General features: G+C 47.9%; 1 protein-coding gene across 1 annotated transcript; it reads left to right on the top strand.

The window, feature by feature from the left end:
- The first annotated feature begins 3,979 nt into the window (after positions 1 to 3,979).
- Positions 3,980 to 16,651, top strand: MESD (mesoderm development LRP chaperone). Its single transcript, XM_088473024.1, has 3 exons — positions 3,980 to 4,264; positions 7,359 to 7,591; positions 15,086 to 16,651. The coding sequence occupies exons 1-3, from the start codon at positions 4,121 to 4,123 to the stop codon at positions 15,336 to 15,338; spliced, it is 630 nt and encodes a 209-aa protein (XP_088329150.1). The 5' UTR covers positions 3,980 to 4,120; the 3' UTR covers positions 15,339 to 16,651.
- Positions 16,652 to 17,138: the final 487 nt, after the last annotated feature.

Below are 17,138 nucleotides of genomic sequence, written 5' to 3' on the forward strand. Positions count from 1 at the left end.
TCACCAAACCGACAGTTCCTGACGATATCGCCAGATTGACCTGCATGTTCGGATGACAGCAGACATCGTCATCATCCCACGGGAGTGCGCATCGTTGGTCGTTCGGACAATACACACGAGACGATATGAATGATGTATCGTTGAACGATATTGTTATCGTTCATATCAATCACTTTTATCATCTTGTGTTTACGCATTACACATTAATCCTTTACCTCTATAGTAATGCATCACGGCTATAGTAAGACATTACCCTCCCTCACCTGTTTACTAACACATTCCACTCCCTCACCTCTGTAGTAACACATTATCCTCGCTAAATTCTGTAGTAACACAAAGGTTCTCAAACTCGGTCCTCAGAACCCCAAACAGTGCATGTTTTCCATGTCTCCTCACAACATAACAAGTGAAATAATTAGCACCAGCTGGGGATCATTTAAAATGTATCAGTGAGTAATGAATACACCTGTGCTAGGTAACCTGGAAAACATGACCTGTGAGGGGTCCTGAGGAACGAGTATGAGAACCACTATAGTAACTCGCCCGTGCTGTAACACATTCAACATTAATTTCCCTGACCTGTTTAAAAATACAATCCCTCCCTCACACCTGGAGCAACACATTACCCTCACTCACACCTGTAGTAACTTATTCCCCTCCCTCACCTCTGGAGTAATGCTGGGTACACACCTGACAATCTGTCCAGCGAATGATCTCGCTGAACGATCTCACTTGAAATTCCAAGTATGCTGGATGAACGATATTGTTCATCCACACACCAAAGAAATCATCAACGACCAACGATCATTCTCCCATATCAAAAATGAATGATAGAATGATATCATCCAGGTTGGCCTGCATGCATGGACGGTGAACAATATTGTTATCGTCCAGCTGGAGCGCGCATCATTGGTTGTTCATTGTATACACACGGAACAATATGAACAATATATCATTGAACGATATCCTTATCATTCATATAGTTCAAAGATATCGTCTCATGTGTGTCGTCTCGTCTGTATGCACCTTAACACATTTCCCCACCTTCCCCTTTAGTAACACATTCCCCTCTCGCTTGTGTTGTTGTAACACATTCCCTTCCTTCACACCGTAGTAACACATTAGACATTCCCCTCCCTCACCTGTGTATTAACACATTTCCCTCCCATACCTGCGTAGTAACACATTCCCTTCCCTCACTATTCAAATAGGGGAACTACACCAACTGCCATTGATGTTTGGCAGCACTTGGGGTGACAGTTGGTGTTTGAATACTGAACTGTGCTGCAGCCACGATGAGTCACTAGCTGATGTACCTGGTTTCACCCGGGTAGACCTTAGATATTTACTGTTTCTATTTCCATCTCACCACTCCAGTAACAAATTAATCCTTCATCTCTATAGTAATGCATCCCTTCCCTCACTGCTTTAGCATGCGCGAGACCCGGATAGCGACGGGCACTCCGTCGCTCCGGGTCTCGCAACAAAGGGGGCGAGCTGTCGATGTTGAGTGACAGCTCGCCCACTTTGGTGGGCGGGCTGGGGGAGTGGCTGCCCAAACGGAGGCCTTCCCATGTGAACGTCTCCGTTTGGGGGCGGCCCCACTGACATCACGAATGATGTCAGTGGGAGAGATTTCGGCTCTGTTAGAGCAGAAATCTCTCTGGGGCTTGCGACAACGAGACCCTACCACAAGGGTCTCGTTGCAAGCCCGATGGTCGCGATGGTCTTGACCATCGCAACCATCTTCCTGGCCGCTCGCTATAGCTGTGGGTGGTCACCCACAGCTATGCGAGCGGCCAGGAGGCCGTTCTAAAAAAAAAAAAAAACGGCCCTGATTCAGAGCGAGCGCTCTCCGGCTCTGAATCAGGGCCACATTCCCTTCACTCACATCTGTAGTAACACATTACCCCCACTCACCCCTGTAGTAACACATTTTCCTCTCACCTCTATAGTAACACATTCCCTTTCTCTCACTATTCAAATAGGGGAGCCAAACCAACTGCCAGTGGTGTTTGGCAGCACTTGGGGTGACAGTTGGTTTTTGAATATTAAACTGTGCTACAGCCACAGTCAGTCAGGACATTGCACAGGGGGAAGAAACATTTTACCCCTTTTCACCCTCTTATGGGGGGCATCCACTAGACGATTTTATCCCTGTCCAACCTCTTAACGATTTTCCCTTGAAGTTTTCCTTGAAATATGATCTTCCACTCTGAACAATTTGCAAAAGATTTGCAAAAGATTTGCAAACGATTTGCAAAAGATCTAACAATAAACTATGTTGTTTTAATCTGTGATTGAGAGCTTTCAGCTATAGTGGGCAGATAGTGGTTCATCGTTTGATCATTCAGCGTGAACGATGTGTAAACGATGTGTAAACGATTTGTAAGCAATCAAGTGAAATTGACCTGCATGTTCAGTCGATGGAGGAGACGATCAAACGACCAGCGGGAGCGCGCATCGTACATCGTTAGAAACAATTACTGCACTATTTGCAAACGATGTTCAAACGATGTTTGAACGATTATCGAACGATTATCGAACGATTTTATCATTATCGTTCAACTTTATCGTCTAGTGGATACCCCCTTTAGGAGTCGAATTTCGAAAAATCCCTGCTTAGTGGATACCAATGTCATGGAAGGCATATACTCCCCGATATTCATGTTTCTAGATCCAGGGTTTGAGCTGGGCATTGATAAATCAGTGAATCAGTCAGTCAGGACATTTGATTTTATATATAGATTGTCCCATGTAGATTATGATATAGTGTGTGCCTGGCACTAGGATTGTCTATCATCGGTACTACCATCGATGTTCAAATGTTTCTAACCATCATTTATCACTGTTTTGCTCTCATGCATGTGCAGATTATGGCCACACATGCAGAAGCCATGGCCGCCATTTACCATTGGACTTGACACTGATCCATATCACAAGAGCAGTCTCCAGCAGCTCCACTGACTTTTGCGAGCTAATGCCAAATGAAAATGGTATTGACTAGTGCAGACTAGCTCCAACAAGCATAATCTTTATTCAGTTTCCAACAGGAAGAAACTATGGGGACGGCTCTTGCTATGGCTCCCGAACAGAAAGCAAGCGATATCTCCTACTTTCTATTGTGTTACATACTGCCAAAATGTAATTCTGCCTTAAAATGCAACAATGCTCTGATCTCTGCATTTTTTATAGCTGTATTCAATAGTGAGAAGCTTTGGAGTCAATTTAATTAGGGGTGGGTTATCTCGCGAGTAAGTGCGCACATCATGTGAAGAACATATACGGCACTTACAGTAGCCTCACAGACGATGATTTTTGTTTGCAGCCCTGTAGGGCAGCATACAAAAATCTTCACATTTGGGTTGAGCTGGGGGAGAAGCGGCGTAATGAGATTTCACTGCCGGTACTGGAAATGCACTGTACAGTATTTCATTGTTGTTCTTTGACGCATCACATTTTACATTGCACCACTGTTTGTATAAAATGACATCCACATCAATCAAACCATATGCCAAAATATACATTATTTTTATTAAAAAAGTAAATAAAAAAAATATGGAAAGTAGGAACTCGGAATGCCATTTCATTTCAGGCTGAGCTGCTGGAAGCTTTCATTTCGCATTCTCATACAGTAACTGCTAGATCCCCTTCCGTAGATTGATCATGACGTCATCAGCAGTGTCCAACGTCATTCCCTTTCTTATTTTGGTGCACTGTGGGTTAACTTTCTTATTTTGGTGCACTGTGTGGGCAGGAAACTACACTTCCGCCCTCAGTGCACGTCACTGCCAGATACAATAACTGAAGTGGAACTAGTCTTTACCATGCTCATACTTATAGAAGTTTTTAAATACCCCAACTGCCCAAATCAAAGATGGACGTTGGAGCGCTATTTAAACAACCAATCAGATGAAGTAACATTTGTCGCTCCATCATTTGTTCTCCTTGGATGGATTCAGCCAATCAGTGCTGGTTCTTTCATGTCTGGCGCAGGCGCATAAGAGCCGCTTAGCAGCATTGGGTGATAGTGGTTATGTGCGCCGCTGTCTGCGTTGCAGTTGCACACGGTCACACGGAGTGGACGCGATAGGTAGGTTTGTGGAGCCTGGACTCCAGGATGGCAGCGTTCGGCAGCCTGAGAGCGGCATGTGTCTGCTTGCTGCTGCTGCTCACTCTGGCCGTGGCTGCGGAAGAGAAGAAGAAGAAAGATATCCGGGATTACAATGATGCGGACATGGCGCGGCTGCTGGAGCAGTGGGAGGTAAATCGCGGCATAGCATAAGCACAGCCATCATTTCTACCTCCGGTTCCTCTTCTCTGCGATTCACTCCTAGGGACCGGAAGGGCGCTCTAATAGCAGCTGAATGCCACCTATAGACCCATGAGTGGTCAGTCAGTGACATACTGGCAGTCACCACCAGCAGTGCTACATTGCATGTTCATATGGTGAAAGTAAAATAGTTTGGAATTAAGGGCCCCATTTAACAACGGGAATGAACTCCTTTAACGCTCGCTAAATGGGTAATGTCCTCTTTTCAATGGCTGCTATGTGCGTTCAATACCTGAGGTGGTATGTGCCTCAGTTTTTATCGGGACTGCGGTTTACAAGAGCGCACGCTGATGTGCCAGCCAATGTATGAACGGTCAGTGGTACTTACCATTCCGATAGCTGCAGCACCACAGCACTGTCCCTGGCTGCTGAGCTCCGGACTGTGCATGGGAGATCTAGCACTTGCCCGCTCGAGTCGGGAGGTGAGAGAGAGAGAGCGCATCAGCACTAGGCCGATGCGCTGTGGGGTCTGACCGGGATCGCTGGATGGGGTTGGGTTTTCACACCCCCACTCTGGCAGACAAGATGTTAATACATCTCAGTGGTACTTCCTGCTTCACCTCTTTAAAGAGGGTAGTGTATAGATCCCCTTCAATAGATGGACCTGGAAGTGACCTGCAGTGAGGGCAGAAGTGGGGTGCCCATGCCCATAAAGTTCACCAACAGAAGAAACTTGTCCCCTCGCGGGCTCGCTTTGCTCGCCGTGCTTTGGGCAGGGTGGCTCTCTTTGCTCGCCACATGTCTATATTCCCCCTCTATGTCCACGTTGATAGTAAGGAATGACGTTGGACAGTAATTGATGACGTAAGGGAATATCTACAGAAGAGGATATATCCACTACCCTGTAAAGAGGTGAAGGAGGAAGAGCTATAGCGGCACGATCCGTGCCACAATAATACATCTTCCCCTGTGTTGCTTATGCCTTCTAGGCTTTGCAATGTCCCTGCGCCTGTGTAGAATGGCTGTAACACGTGGCACAGGAGCATGTCTGTGGCAGCAGTAGGTTGCCCACGGCAGAGCGGAGGATGCCGCCAAGGATGTGGATCGTCTCTGGACCCCACCAGAGAGGTAAGTAATGTTGAATACCAGTGGCCTATCACTGCTAATCGTTAATAAATGGGGCCCAATGTGCCACTAGTAATAAGACCTGTTATTAAATGGGGCCCAAAATGTTCTATTGAATTGCTATTCAAAGATCGTATAGGCAGTAGCATGCTATAACTGAGTTATATTCTTTTGATAATGAATATGTCTGTTGTAAAACATGCACACTGACATATTCAGAAGATATAGTAATACAGTATGTGGGTAAAAGTTAAGAACATGGAGCACACAGACTTCCATGCTCATTGATTGACTGGGAGACCACTTCCAAAGTTCTGCACACCTTTCCACTCGACTGTCTGTGGACTGAGGTGACTGACAGACAAACTGACCAAAAGACTGACTGCCTGAGAGACCACCCTCAAGGTTCTGCATGCCTTTTTCACTCCCCGACCTAACGTTGAAGTCACTACTGCACTGACAATCCCCAGCGTTACTGGAACAGAGCCATCATTTTGCCTTGCTGACAGTCCCTGGAATTCTTGGTGCTGAGCCATCCAGACCATGCCATGCTGTGGTAGTCAAAAGCTGTCTGTCCGGGGTTACCGCAGTAGGTCACGGCGAATGTATCTCGTGTGAGAGGTAGGACGGTGCTGCTAGGACAAAAGGAGGAGAAATTGGGAGGCCCAGGGGTGAGCGAGCGGACTGGCATCTTTTGGTAAGACACTGTACCACATGTTCTGAAACTTTATCCAGTATGTGTATAAATGCTACACCAGAACAAAAATAGGTACCCTTTGTAAGGCTGAGTAGAGTACAGTAGCCTCCAGACAGAAGTGGCACTGTCTGTATAGAAAGAATGAGACTCTGCAAAATGTTGCTTTGTCTTTCTCTGACTGCAGCCTGGCTGACCAGATAAAAACCAGATCTTAGCCTTGTTGCACAATTAAGATTTTTTTTTTTTTTAATGTAAATGATCATGTATCTTTTTTTTTTTTTTTTTTTTTTTCTCCTTAAAAGTTAAGTTGCATCTACATTATGAACATGTACAGCTCTCACTATTGTGTATATGTTGTTAAATTCCAGTGACACCTGCTTAAAAAAAAAAAAAGGCTCAGCAGGTGTTACATAAAGGGGCATATTCAATTAGGCCCGGAGTTAGGCTGCGGGTTTCACGTCCGGGGGTATTCCATTATTCTGCATTTTCCCCAAGTGGTAAACCCTGGGGATTGAATCCATCGGTTTCCCCATGATAGAACTTCAGAGGCTGCATTTAATGCACTTTTTGTTTTCCTCGCAGTTACTTAAACTGCAAGAAAAATTATAACATTCTGTTCGGTGATGCAGGACCTGATTGAATAGCTCTGGGCTGTCAATTAGTAGCTAATTGGATATGCTCCTAATGCTGGGTATACACCACACGATGTGTGTTCCCAGTGACGGCACGATACAGTGCGCCATCTGTACACACTGCATGATGCAGTAGACGATAGTGCAATGTGTACTTCCATGCTGCATTTAGCAGCATGGCGTCGCTCATCGCATTGTTCCATCCGCTGTGCTGCATAGCAGATGGGACGATGCGATGAATGTCGTGCACAGATCCACACAATATATATCATTCTGATCCGCGTCTGAATGATATATCGTGCAATAAATCGTGTAGTGTGTACCCAGTTTGGGTACTGAACACATGTATTACTCACTGATAGGTCTCGAACACATAAACTGCTTTTTCATTGTCTTTTTGTGGTGCTTTTGGAAAAGAGAACATCCCAAAGGCACAATGTGCTTCCTATAACATGGTGGTCTGTTACAGTACACGGCAGTGTGCATGTGTACATATTTACAAAAATAAATCTGAACCTTGTAAAAATGTTTTTTTTTTGTCATGGTTAGCGCATTTCATATTTAAATTGATTTGATTACTTGGTCCAAATTGAAATTTACACAGCAGGCTATCCTATTCTTCTCTTTTTAGCAAGACGACGATATAGAAGAGGGTGACCTTCCTGAGCACAAGCGAAAACCGGCTCCCCTAGACTTCTCAAAGATTGACCCTAGTAATCCAGAGAACCTCTTGCAGATGACCAAAAAGGGCAAGACTCTGATGATCTTCGCAACGGTGTCTGGAAATCCGACAGAGAAGGAAACCGAGGAAATTACAAGCCTTTGGCAAGGCAGCCTTTTCAATGCCAACTATGACATTCAGAGGTATTGTGAGATTTTATGGGCACCACCTCGAGCCCATCTACAGAACTTCTCATCATCCCTTATACAGTTAATGGGGCCCATAATCCGCAATCGCAAAAGCACGATTCGCAGATCCTGTGATTGTTTAACCCCCCCAATCTTTAGATTACATTACAGATAATTTTCAGTGATTTGCAGATCTTTTTCAGGAAAACCAGATCTGCCCCTCTTGAAAGGCTCATCATTTTTACTAGTAATGGTCAGCAAATCAACTGATAGTTACCATACACTAGCATGCTACAGCCCCGATTGGTCGGTGAAATCCAAAATGTTGGACAAGCTGATTTACAGATTTCGATCACTTTTTGGTCGGAATCGGTGATTGGTATACCCCATACATTGCCCTTTTCTACTTCAGGGTCCATAGGGGGTCCACAGGGTTGACCTTGGGGTATAGCTGGATCTGGATCCATGGGCACCACGCAGTTAAAGCTTTAGCTGCTCCCAGGATGCATTTGGGTCCGTCCTCCTCTATACCCCGCCCCCGGCCACAGCACCTCAGTTTGAGTTGGTGCCCGGCCGGAGTCGGGTCACCTGCGCAGGGGGGCTGCAGGAGCAGCCCCCAAAAGCTTTCTATTTTTATTAAAAAAAAAAAAAAAAAAGAGCCTGTTAGATTTTTATTTTAAAACAGAGGCTCTAGTGTGGCAGCGACGGGCTGTCTATGCAGACGCCCACGCTGCCGCTCTCCTTCCCCGCTGGCGCCGCGACGCCAGTACTGCACTGGGGATCGCGGCGGGAGGCCAGAGTCCGTACTAGCCAGACTCTGGGTCCCTCCCTGGACTGCTGCCGGAGTCGCCGGGGACAAGGTAAGCCGCGAGTCGCCGATTAGTGGCGGCTCGCGGGTTTTGCCTGCAGATGCAGTCCTTTGCCCCCGGTCCTAGGGGACAGACCGGGGGCCGCTAGCGGTGGCGGCGGGCTCCCCCTCTGAGGAGGAATAACCCGTGGGACCACTAGACCACCAGGGATATATGGCAAGCGGGATGCCGGCAAGCCCTGGGGTTAATATGCTAGCCAGGGGAGGAAGCCTTCCCTGTTTAACGGCTCCTCCCCTCAGCTCAGCGCGCCTTTCAGCACGGAGTCTGGCGTCGCTGAGCTGCAGCTACTCGGCCACTCCTCCTCTGAGGTCTCCAGCGGCCATTTTCTCACAGTGGCAGCGCAGATCTTCAGGGAGCACGCGGACCGGTCCCCCTGTGTACCTCTCCCCTGATTAAGGACAGCGTACACAGCACTATAGCCCTCCCAGACACTGAATCTGGCAGGTTGATTGTAGTGGAAAGGTGCCGTGAGTATATCTTCCTGCATGGTATGTGACTTTTGCTAGTGCTGCCTGTCTGTGCTTTTTTTTCCGCTTACTGTCAGCTTATACCTATCCCTTTACTTCTCCTACAAGTGTGTGGGGGAGGGGCGTTTCTACTGACCTCACTTATATAGATCATGTATTTGTGAGGTCCGTCACATACAGTTGTGTGCTACACAGTGCCGTATTGTGGGCTGTTGTTTAGCACACCGGTGAGTGCGTTTTCTTCTGCCCTGTTGCCAGATATATTTTTTAACTATATAATATATTCTGTCATGTCAGACGAGGAGGTTGAGCGCTCAGTGGCTCCGGTGTTGGCCTCCTGCGGACGCTGTTCTGCAGGAGTAGATAGGGAGGATTTGTCACAGGATGGCCTGTGTAGTCGATGCCAGGTGGCTCCTGGCCCATCCAGACCTTCTCTGGCGCAGGAACCACCGTGGGCGATGTTTTCTCAAGTGCTGGTGTCTATTGCGGACCGTCTGTCGGTCCCGACTGCTCTCCCTACTAGGTCGTTGCCCCAGCCGACCATCCCCCATTCCCCGGGTGTCCCACAGTTATTGCGGAGTCCTACTGGGTCTCAGTCGGTAGGTCCCTATGCGAGGTTGCCTATGTATATACAGGCTTCCCCTGTGCCGCAGCAGCCTGTGGTACCTTTTCAGGCCCCTATGGTGACTCCTCCACCCTGGGTGGATGTGCTCTCCAACTCCGTGCAAAATTTGGCGGCCGCTTCCTCGGCTTTTCAGTCAATGTTGCAGACTGACATGCCTTCTAGGATTTCAAAACGCCCACTCATGACACGGGCTGCTCAGGTATCGGACTCAGAGGGTTCCTCAGATGATGGGGAGGTCCCTGATGACACTGACTCGGACGCCTCGGTCCAGGAAATGGATACCAAGTCGTCCATTAATGTGCGAGCACTAGTTAGGGCGGTGCGAGCTATTCTTCTTATAGAGGATGAGGCACCGGTTCCTAAGTCGAAGTTTCCTAGTTTCAAAAAAACTAAGGTGGCTTCTGCGGTGTTTCCCCTGTCGGATCAGTTGACGGATCATATGGCGGTAGCTTGGCAGGCGCCCAGTAAGAGATTCCTTCCTCAGAAGTGGTTGGCTTCTAATTACCCCTTCCCTGAGGCACATTGTAAAAAATGGGAAACTCCACCGGCGGTGGATTCCCATGTCACCCGTTTAACTCGGGGTGCCACCTTACCATTACCGTCGATATCCTCGCTGAAGGATCCCACGGACAGGAAAGTTGAGACTTGCTTAAAGTCTATTTACTCCCTCTCCGGGGCAGTGGCCCGACCGTCCATGGCCATCTCCTGGGTGGCCAAGGCCATTGAGGGGTGGGCCAATGCATTGGAAGATACCTTCCCGGACGACGCTCCGGATGTCCAGCGGGCGTTGTTGGGACAAATGAGGGACGCTGCTTCTTACATTGGAGAAGCTTCTTTAGATGCTAGTCTGCTGACCTTGCGGGTATCGGCTGCAGCGGTGTCTGCCCGCCGATCCTTATGGTTGCGGTCCTGGAGAGCGGACTCTGATTCAAAGAAAGGTCTGGAGGCCTTACCTTTCAATGGGGAATTACTATTTGGTCCGGACTTGGACAAAATAGTGGACACCCTGGCTAAATCCAAGTCGGCCTTCCTCCCTTCGGCGGCACTGCCTGCTAAGGTTCGGAGTTCGGCTTTTCGTTCCTTTCGGGTTCAGGGTAAGGCGAAAGGTCAGTCCTTCCCGAGACAGTCTGCGAGTAAGACTGCCTCTAAACCCAAGAAGCAAGCCTGGAGTGCTCGGCGCCCTTCTTCCAAGCAGGAAGATAAACCTGCGGCCTGATGGGACGGGCCTCCCTCTGGGGGACCTCAGAGTGGGAGGCCGACTTCTTCTATTTGCCCAGTGCTGGCACAATACCACCACGGATGCCTGGGTTTGAGAAGTGGTCTCCCAGGGGTACGCCCTGTCTTTTCGGCACAGACCACACCACCAGTTTTTCTGCACAAGTCCTCAGGACAAGACCAAGGCGTTACAGGTTCAGGAGGCTATAGAGTCCTTGCTGAAAGCAGGGGTCATTGTTCCCGTTCCTCTATCACAACGAGGGACGGGGTATTATTCGTCTCTGTTTCTGGTGCAGAAACCCAATGGTTCTCATCGCCCTATCCTCAACTTGAAGTCTCTGAACAAATTCCTCAGAGTTCCCAAGTTCAGGATGGAAACGTTACGTTCCATCATTCTGGCGATGGAACCGGGGGATTACATGGTGTCCCTGGACATCCAGGACGCCTACCTCCATGTTCCGATAGCATCTTCACACCAGCGGTATCTGAAGTTCGCTATCCTTCAACACCACTATCAGTTCCGGGCACTACCCTTTGGTCTCTCCACGGCACCGAGGGTGTTCACGAAGATTATGGCGGTCATGGCCGCACATCTTCGGAACCAGAATGTACGGCTGCTGCCGTACCTGGACGACCTCCTGTTGCTGGCGAGCTCCCCGGAGGTACTGCTTCAACATCTCCACCTGACGATCGCTTGCCTGCAAGCACACGGGTGGTTGATAAATTGGAAAAAGTCCTCCCTGATTCCATCACAGCGGATGGTTCATTTGGGAGCCCTGCTGGATTCGCGTCAGCAAAGGATCTTCCTGACTCCGGAGAAAGTCGCCTCCCTACAGCTGCGGATACGCAGTTGCCTGAGCCGTTGCCGCCTGTCGGTCCATTCGGCTATGAGAGTTCTGGGGTCCATGGTGTCGACATTCGACATGGTGGAATTTGCCCAGTTCCATTCCCGGCCCCTGCAGGGGCTGATTCTATCAGAATGGAACGGGTTACCTCACCGGATCCGCTCTCAGGTGCTGGTGTTGTCTCCGGACGTTCGGCTATCTTTGGCTTGGTGGCTTCAGACAGCTCATCTGGTCGAGGGGCGCCCATTTTGGATCCCGGACTGGGTCCTGCTCACGACGGATGCCAGTCTCCGGGGTTGGGGGGCAGTGACCGGCTCTTTGTCGCTTATGGGTCGTTGGTCAGCGGAAGAAGCACTTCTCCCCATCAACATCCTGGAACTGCGGGCAGTATACAGGGCCCTGCAGTCGTCCGGCCCCGCTCTTCACGGAAGGGCGGTACAGGTGCAGTCCGACAACGCCACCACGGTGGCGTATATCAATCACCAAGGCGGAACTCGCAGTCAGGCAGCGATGTCGGAGGTGTCTCGTATCCTGACTTGGGCGGAGGGTCACATTCCAGCGATCTCGGCGGTCTTCATCCCCGGAGTCCTCAATTGGGAGGCGGACTTCCTCAGCCGTCACGACGTGCATCCCGGGGAATGGTCGCTTCACCCAGAGGTGTTTCAGCTACTCGTGGACAGGTGGGGACTGCCGGAGCTGGACTTGATGGGCTCCCGTCACAATCACAAGTTGCCCGTTTACGGGTCAAGGACAAGAGACGCAGGTGCAAGTCTGGTGGACGCGCTGTCGGTGAAATGGACGTTTCACCTGGCGTATCTGTTTCCTCCGATTATCCCTGCTTCCTCGGGTTCTGCGGAAATTCAAGCAGGACGGCGGCATGCTCGTGCTGGTAGCTCCGGCGTGGCCCAGACGTCCTTGGTACTCCGATCTCAGGAGCCTCTCCATCGACGCTCCGTACCTTCTTCCTCAGCGTCGGGACCTGTTGTCTCAGGGGCCCTGCCTTTACCCGGATCTGGGTCGGCTGTCTTTGACGGCGTGGCTCTTGAGACAGCCGTCTTGAGGTCTCGGGGCTTCTCCAGTTCGGTTATTGGTACCATGCTCAGGGCACGCAAGCCTGCTTCAGCACGAATTTATCACAGAGTGTGGCACACTTACTTTCAGTGGTGTGAGTCCAGACATTATGATCCTCAGGTGTTCCGAGTTTCTAGGATCTTGGAATTTCTTCAGTCAGGATTGGATCTCGGCTTACGCCTTGCATCTCTGAAGGTTCATGTGTCCGCCTTGTCCGTGTGGTTTCAACGGCGGATTGCAATACTACCAGACGTTCACACCTTTTTCCAAGGTGTTCTCAGGATCCAGCCTCCCTTTGTGCCTCCTGTGGCTCCTTGGGACTTGGCGGTGGTGCTACGGGTCCTCCGTTTGAGCCTCTTGAGGCGGTGGAGCTCAAGTGGCTGACATTTAAGACGGTTTTTCTCCTGGCAATTGCTTCGGCCAGGAGGGTGTCTGAATTGGGGGGCGCTTTCCTGTCGCCCTCCTTTCCTGATTTTTCACCAGGACAGAGCGGTGCTCCGCACTCGTCCTGAGTTTTTGCCCAAAGTGGTCTCGAAGTTCCATATTAATCAGGAACTTGTTGTGCCAGCTTTTCAGTCCCCTGATCTTTCAGCTGGTGAGACTTCCTTAGATGTGGTCCGGGCGCTTAGAATTTATGTAGACCGGACGGCTTCGGTTAGGAAGTCTGATTCCTTGTTTATCCTCTTTGGTTTTCACAAGAGGGGTTGGCCTGCCAACAAACAAACGTTAGCCCGTTGGCTTCGTTCCGTTATTTGTGAGGCTTATGCACAGGAGGGCTTACCTGTGCCAGCCTCTGTTAAGGCTCATTCCACTCGTTCTGTGGGTCCCTCTTGGGCTGCTAGACGTGGCGCTTCTGCTGTTCAGCTGTGTAAGGCGGCCACTTGGTCTTCAATTCAAACGTTTTTGAGGTTCTATGCGTTTGACACCTTTGCCTCTCAGGATGCTTCCTTTGGGCGCCGGGTACTCCTTTTCAGCACAGGAGCGTCCCCGCCCTTAGTTGTACTGCTTTGGGACATCCCCAAGGTCAACCCTGTGGACCCTGAAGTAGAAAACAAGAGATATGGTAAGAACTTACCTTTGTTATCTCTGTTTCTACGAAGTCCATAGGGTCCACAGGGCGCCCGCCCTGACGCACCTGGCTTCAAATGGGCTGTGTGGCTGGTCACCAGTTTTCCGTCTCCCATTTCTGTGAGTATGGTTTCTTGTGTGTTCCAGTCTTCCTTCTCTCTGTTTAGTCTCCTCCTCCGGCCTTGGCTGCTTACCAACTGAGGTGCTGTGGCCGGGGGCGGGGTATCGAGGAGGATGGACCCAAGTGCATCCTGGGAGCAGCTAAAGCTTTAACTGCGTGGTGCCCATGGATCCAGATCCAGCTATACCCCAAGGTCAACCCTGTGGACCCTATGGACTTCGTAGAAACAGAGATAACAAAGGTAAGTTCTTACCATATCTCTTGTTTTTTTTTCCCCCTAATCTGCAAAACGGGGAATTGTCCCGATCCATCACTGATGTATGGGGGTCTTTATACACGAGAATGGTCTAGAAAAAATAAGCTCAATAAACTCAGGGAAACTAGCTTCCTCAGTTTAAGTAGAAATATTAGATCTCCATCCCCACAACTAGTTAAATCTCAGGGGTTTCTCCTTGAGTAGTTCAGTATATACCTAAACTTATAGTACCACCTCTCTTTGTGACGGCCTAGGGCGTTTTCTCTGAGAGAGGCTGATATGGGTGATCATTGTGTATGCACTCTTTACTTTTAGCCGTACTCTGTGGGAATAAAATGAGGGAGAGCCATACTGTTACTAGTTGAGGAGGTACTTATTTCAAAAGTTTTTTTCTTTTCCCTTTAACCCCTTCAACGCTATTGCTGCTCCTATTACAGCAGATATGATACATGGCAAGATCATGAGGCACCTGGCTGACATACAGGAAGAGATTGTGTCTTTCAACACAAGTTTGCTGTCTGAACACTTGTGCTGACCTGCTGAAATGTACTCCTGTGTATAACCCTGTGCTAATGCATGTTAAGCTCTAGCATATTTTATGAAAGTGTCTATGGAGTGGACCATGGAAGCATAGTTCTTTATCATTTAATATATATATTTTTTTTCTTTCATTTGCCTATTGGGTGGAGGGGAAAAACTAATTCCAAAGGATTTTTTTGGGTAACTTGTACTAGTTCAGATTAGCTGCAGATCTTCCATCGTAACCTTACAGCTTTATTATGACCTGTTTTTACTTTTTGTTGTATTTCCTTGGGCAGTGTCAGCATGATCATATTCCTGATGCTAATATATCAACAGTATTGTTAGTCCTAAATAAGATTATTTTAAAATGTGTCCAATTTTAGCCCTTAATGTTAAATGAATCTATGAAAGCTCTTGGTTATGTTGTCATGTCTATCTCCACTCCTATAGATTTGTTGTTGGATCTAACCGTGCGATCTTTATGCTGCGAGACGGCGGCTATGCTTGGGAAGTGAAAGACTTTCTTGTAAAGCAGGACAGGTGTGCCGATGTGACAGTGGAAGGACAGGTGTATCCTGGCATGGCAGCAGACGGGAGTCCGAAAACGAACAACCAAAGTAAACCAAAGAAAAAGAGTGACGGCAAGAAAGCAAAACCTTCAATTGAGACTAACCAAGCCTCTCCAGCCAAGGAGGATTTATGACCTTATAATGCCTATGGGCAACTATGACTTTCTGAGAGAAGTGCATTGATTCCAAATGTAGGAAATAATACATTATATCCCATCATATGGTCTGACCACGATAATTGGTTTCATCAGAGGAAGCGTTACTGTTTGACCATGTTTCTTGTATAGCAAACAACCATGAGTGATGGCAGGTTTGGTCGTAAACCGAGGTGACATGACAACTACTCTATAAATGTTTTAATGGTCCCCATTTCAGAATGCCGCCTCTGGCTTCTACACAACTATTGCACTGTTTTAAGGTACCTGAGAAGAGGTCCTTTTCTCTGCATAATTAACTTTTGACTATTTATTTTTTTTTTGGAGCATTAGAGATGCAATTGAACAAATGGTATAGTTCTGAAGATAACCATGTAGAAAAAGGAATGTTGTCCTTGGATACCAGTGAAATTTTTCTAGTATAATTAGAGAATAAAGACAAATGTCTGGTTACTGTGAGTCACTACACATGGTTACCCGTAGAACTGTTTTATACATGCCCATCAGTGTGCCTGACAAATGTGCATTGGTGGTGTGCTCATGCAAAGCGTGGGTAATTCCCAGCCCTCCACAGCTACTATTAGTGTTCATTTGTACATTGCAGTCTTAATGGTTTACTGAGTTATTTCTTATACACAAGACATGGTATTGGTTTAATCTGCAAAGCCAAACATTACTCTGAGTGTTATATGTGATACACTTCGTACTATCTTCTGGTGGCAAATGTCATTTTACATTAGTTTTTGGTGCACATTTGGGAGTACTGTGTACTGAAATGTTTTCTACAGTATTATGAAATCCTGTACGTTTTACATTGAATACAGCTATTCAGAGTACAGTGATCTATATTTCATTTAATATCTTTATGCTTTTGTTTTTTATTTCAACATGTCTTTAAATGGCATAAATGAGGCTTTTGCACTTAGTTCTTATGCTTTAACTTGTAGAAGTGTGTGTGTGTGTTTCAACACTAAACGTCTCCTTCCGCAGCCTAAACCTAACAGTAATCCTAACTTTGAAAAACAATGTGTCAACCATTTATGTATTGACTTTTTGACTCAGTCGATCTAAGTCCATGTCGGCAATCTGGTTTCGACCTATTGACTGACTATCTAGACTCTGTAGATCTTCCATCTGGACACCCTTTTTAAAATGAGCCAAGCATAATCTCTGTGGGTTTTAATATGCCTAAAAAGAGTAAACTGAATGTTTGCCACTTTATATATTAAAATTTTAAAAGATGCATGGCTATGAGCAAGGCACCTTTTTAAAATAAATAAACCTTATACACATATTTTATGGATTAAAGGGCTAGTTCTTGTCTTTCACACCCCTTACTATGGTATTTCAAAACAAATGTGTGTGTGGGTGTAATTTTATTATATATATATTTTTCTACGTCAGGGTCCATAGGGTATCCACAGGATACCTTGGGGTATAGGTGTGATGTCAGTCGCAGGGCACCAAAGAGTTAAGCTTTCAGCCTCCCAGGATGCACTAGGTCCCCCTCCTATACCCCGCCCCCGGGCCAAGGCACCTCAGTTTAGTTTGGTGCCCGGCCGGAGTCGGGTGCACCTGTTGGAGTGGGGGCTAGAAGAGCCCCTGAAGCTTTTTCTTCATGCAGCTGTGGCTGCACATCTGGATGAACAGCATGGACAGTCAGTCCTGACGTCCATGCTGTCTTCCCTACACCCCGCCGGTACCAGAACGCCGGTACTGATCCGGGGATGCTGGTGGGCGTCTGGGGTCACAGCTAGCGGTGACCCCAGATGCTCCGGA

This window comes from Taudactylus pleione, unplaced genomic scaffold (assembly GCF_031769625.1).
Source record: "Taudactylus pleione unplaced genomic scaffold, aTauple2 ptg000129l, whole genome shotgun sequence".
In the NCBI taxonomy this organism is placed as follows: domain Eukaryota; kingdom Metazoa; phylum Chordata; class Amphibia; order Anura; family Myobatrachidae; genus Taudactylus; species Taudactylus pleione.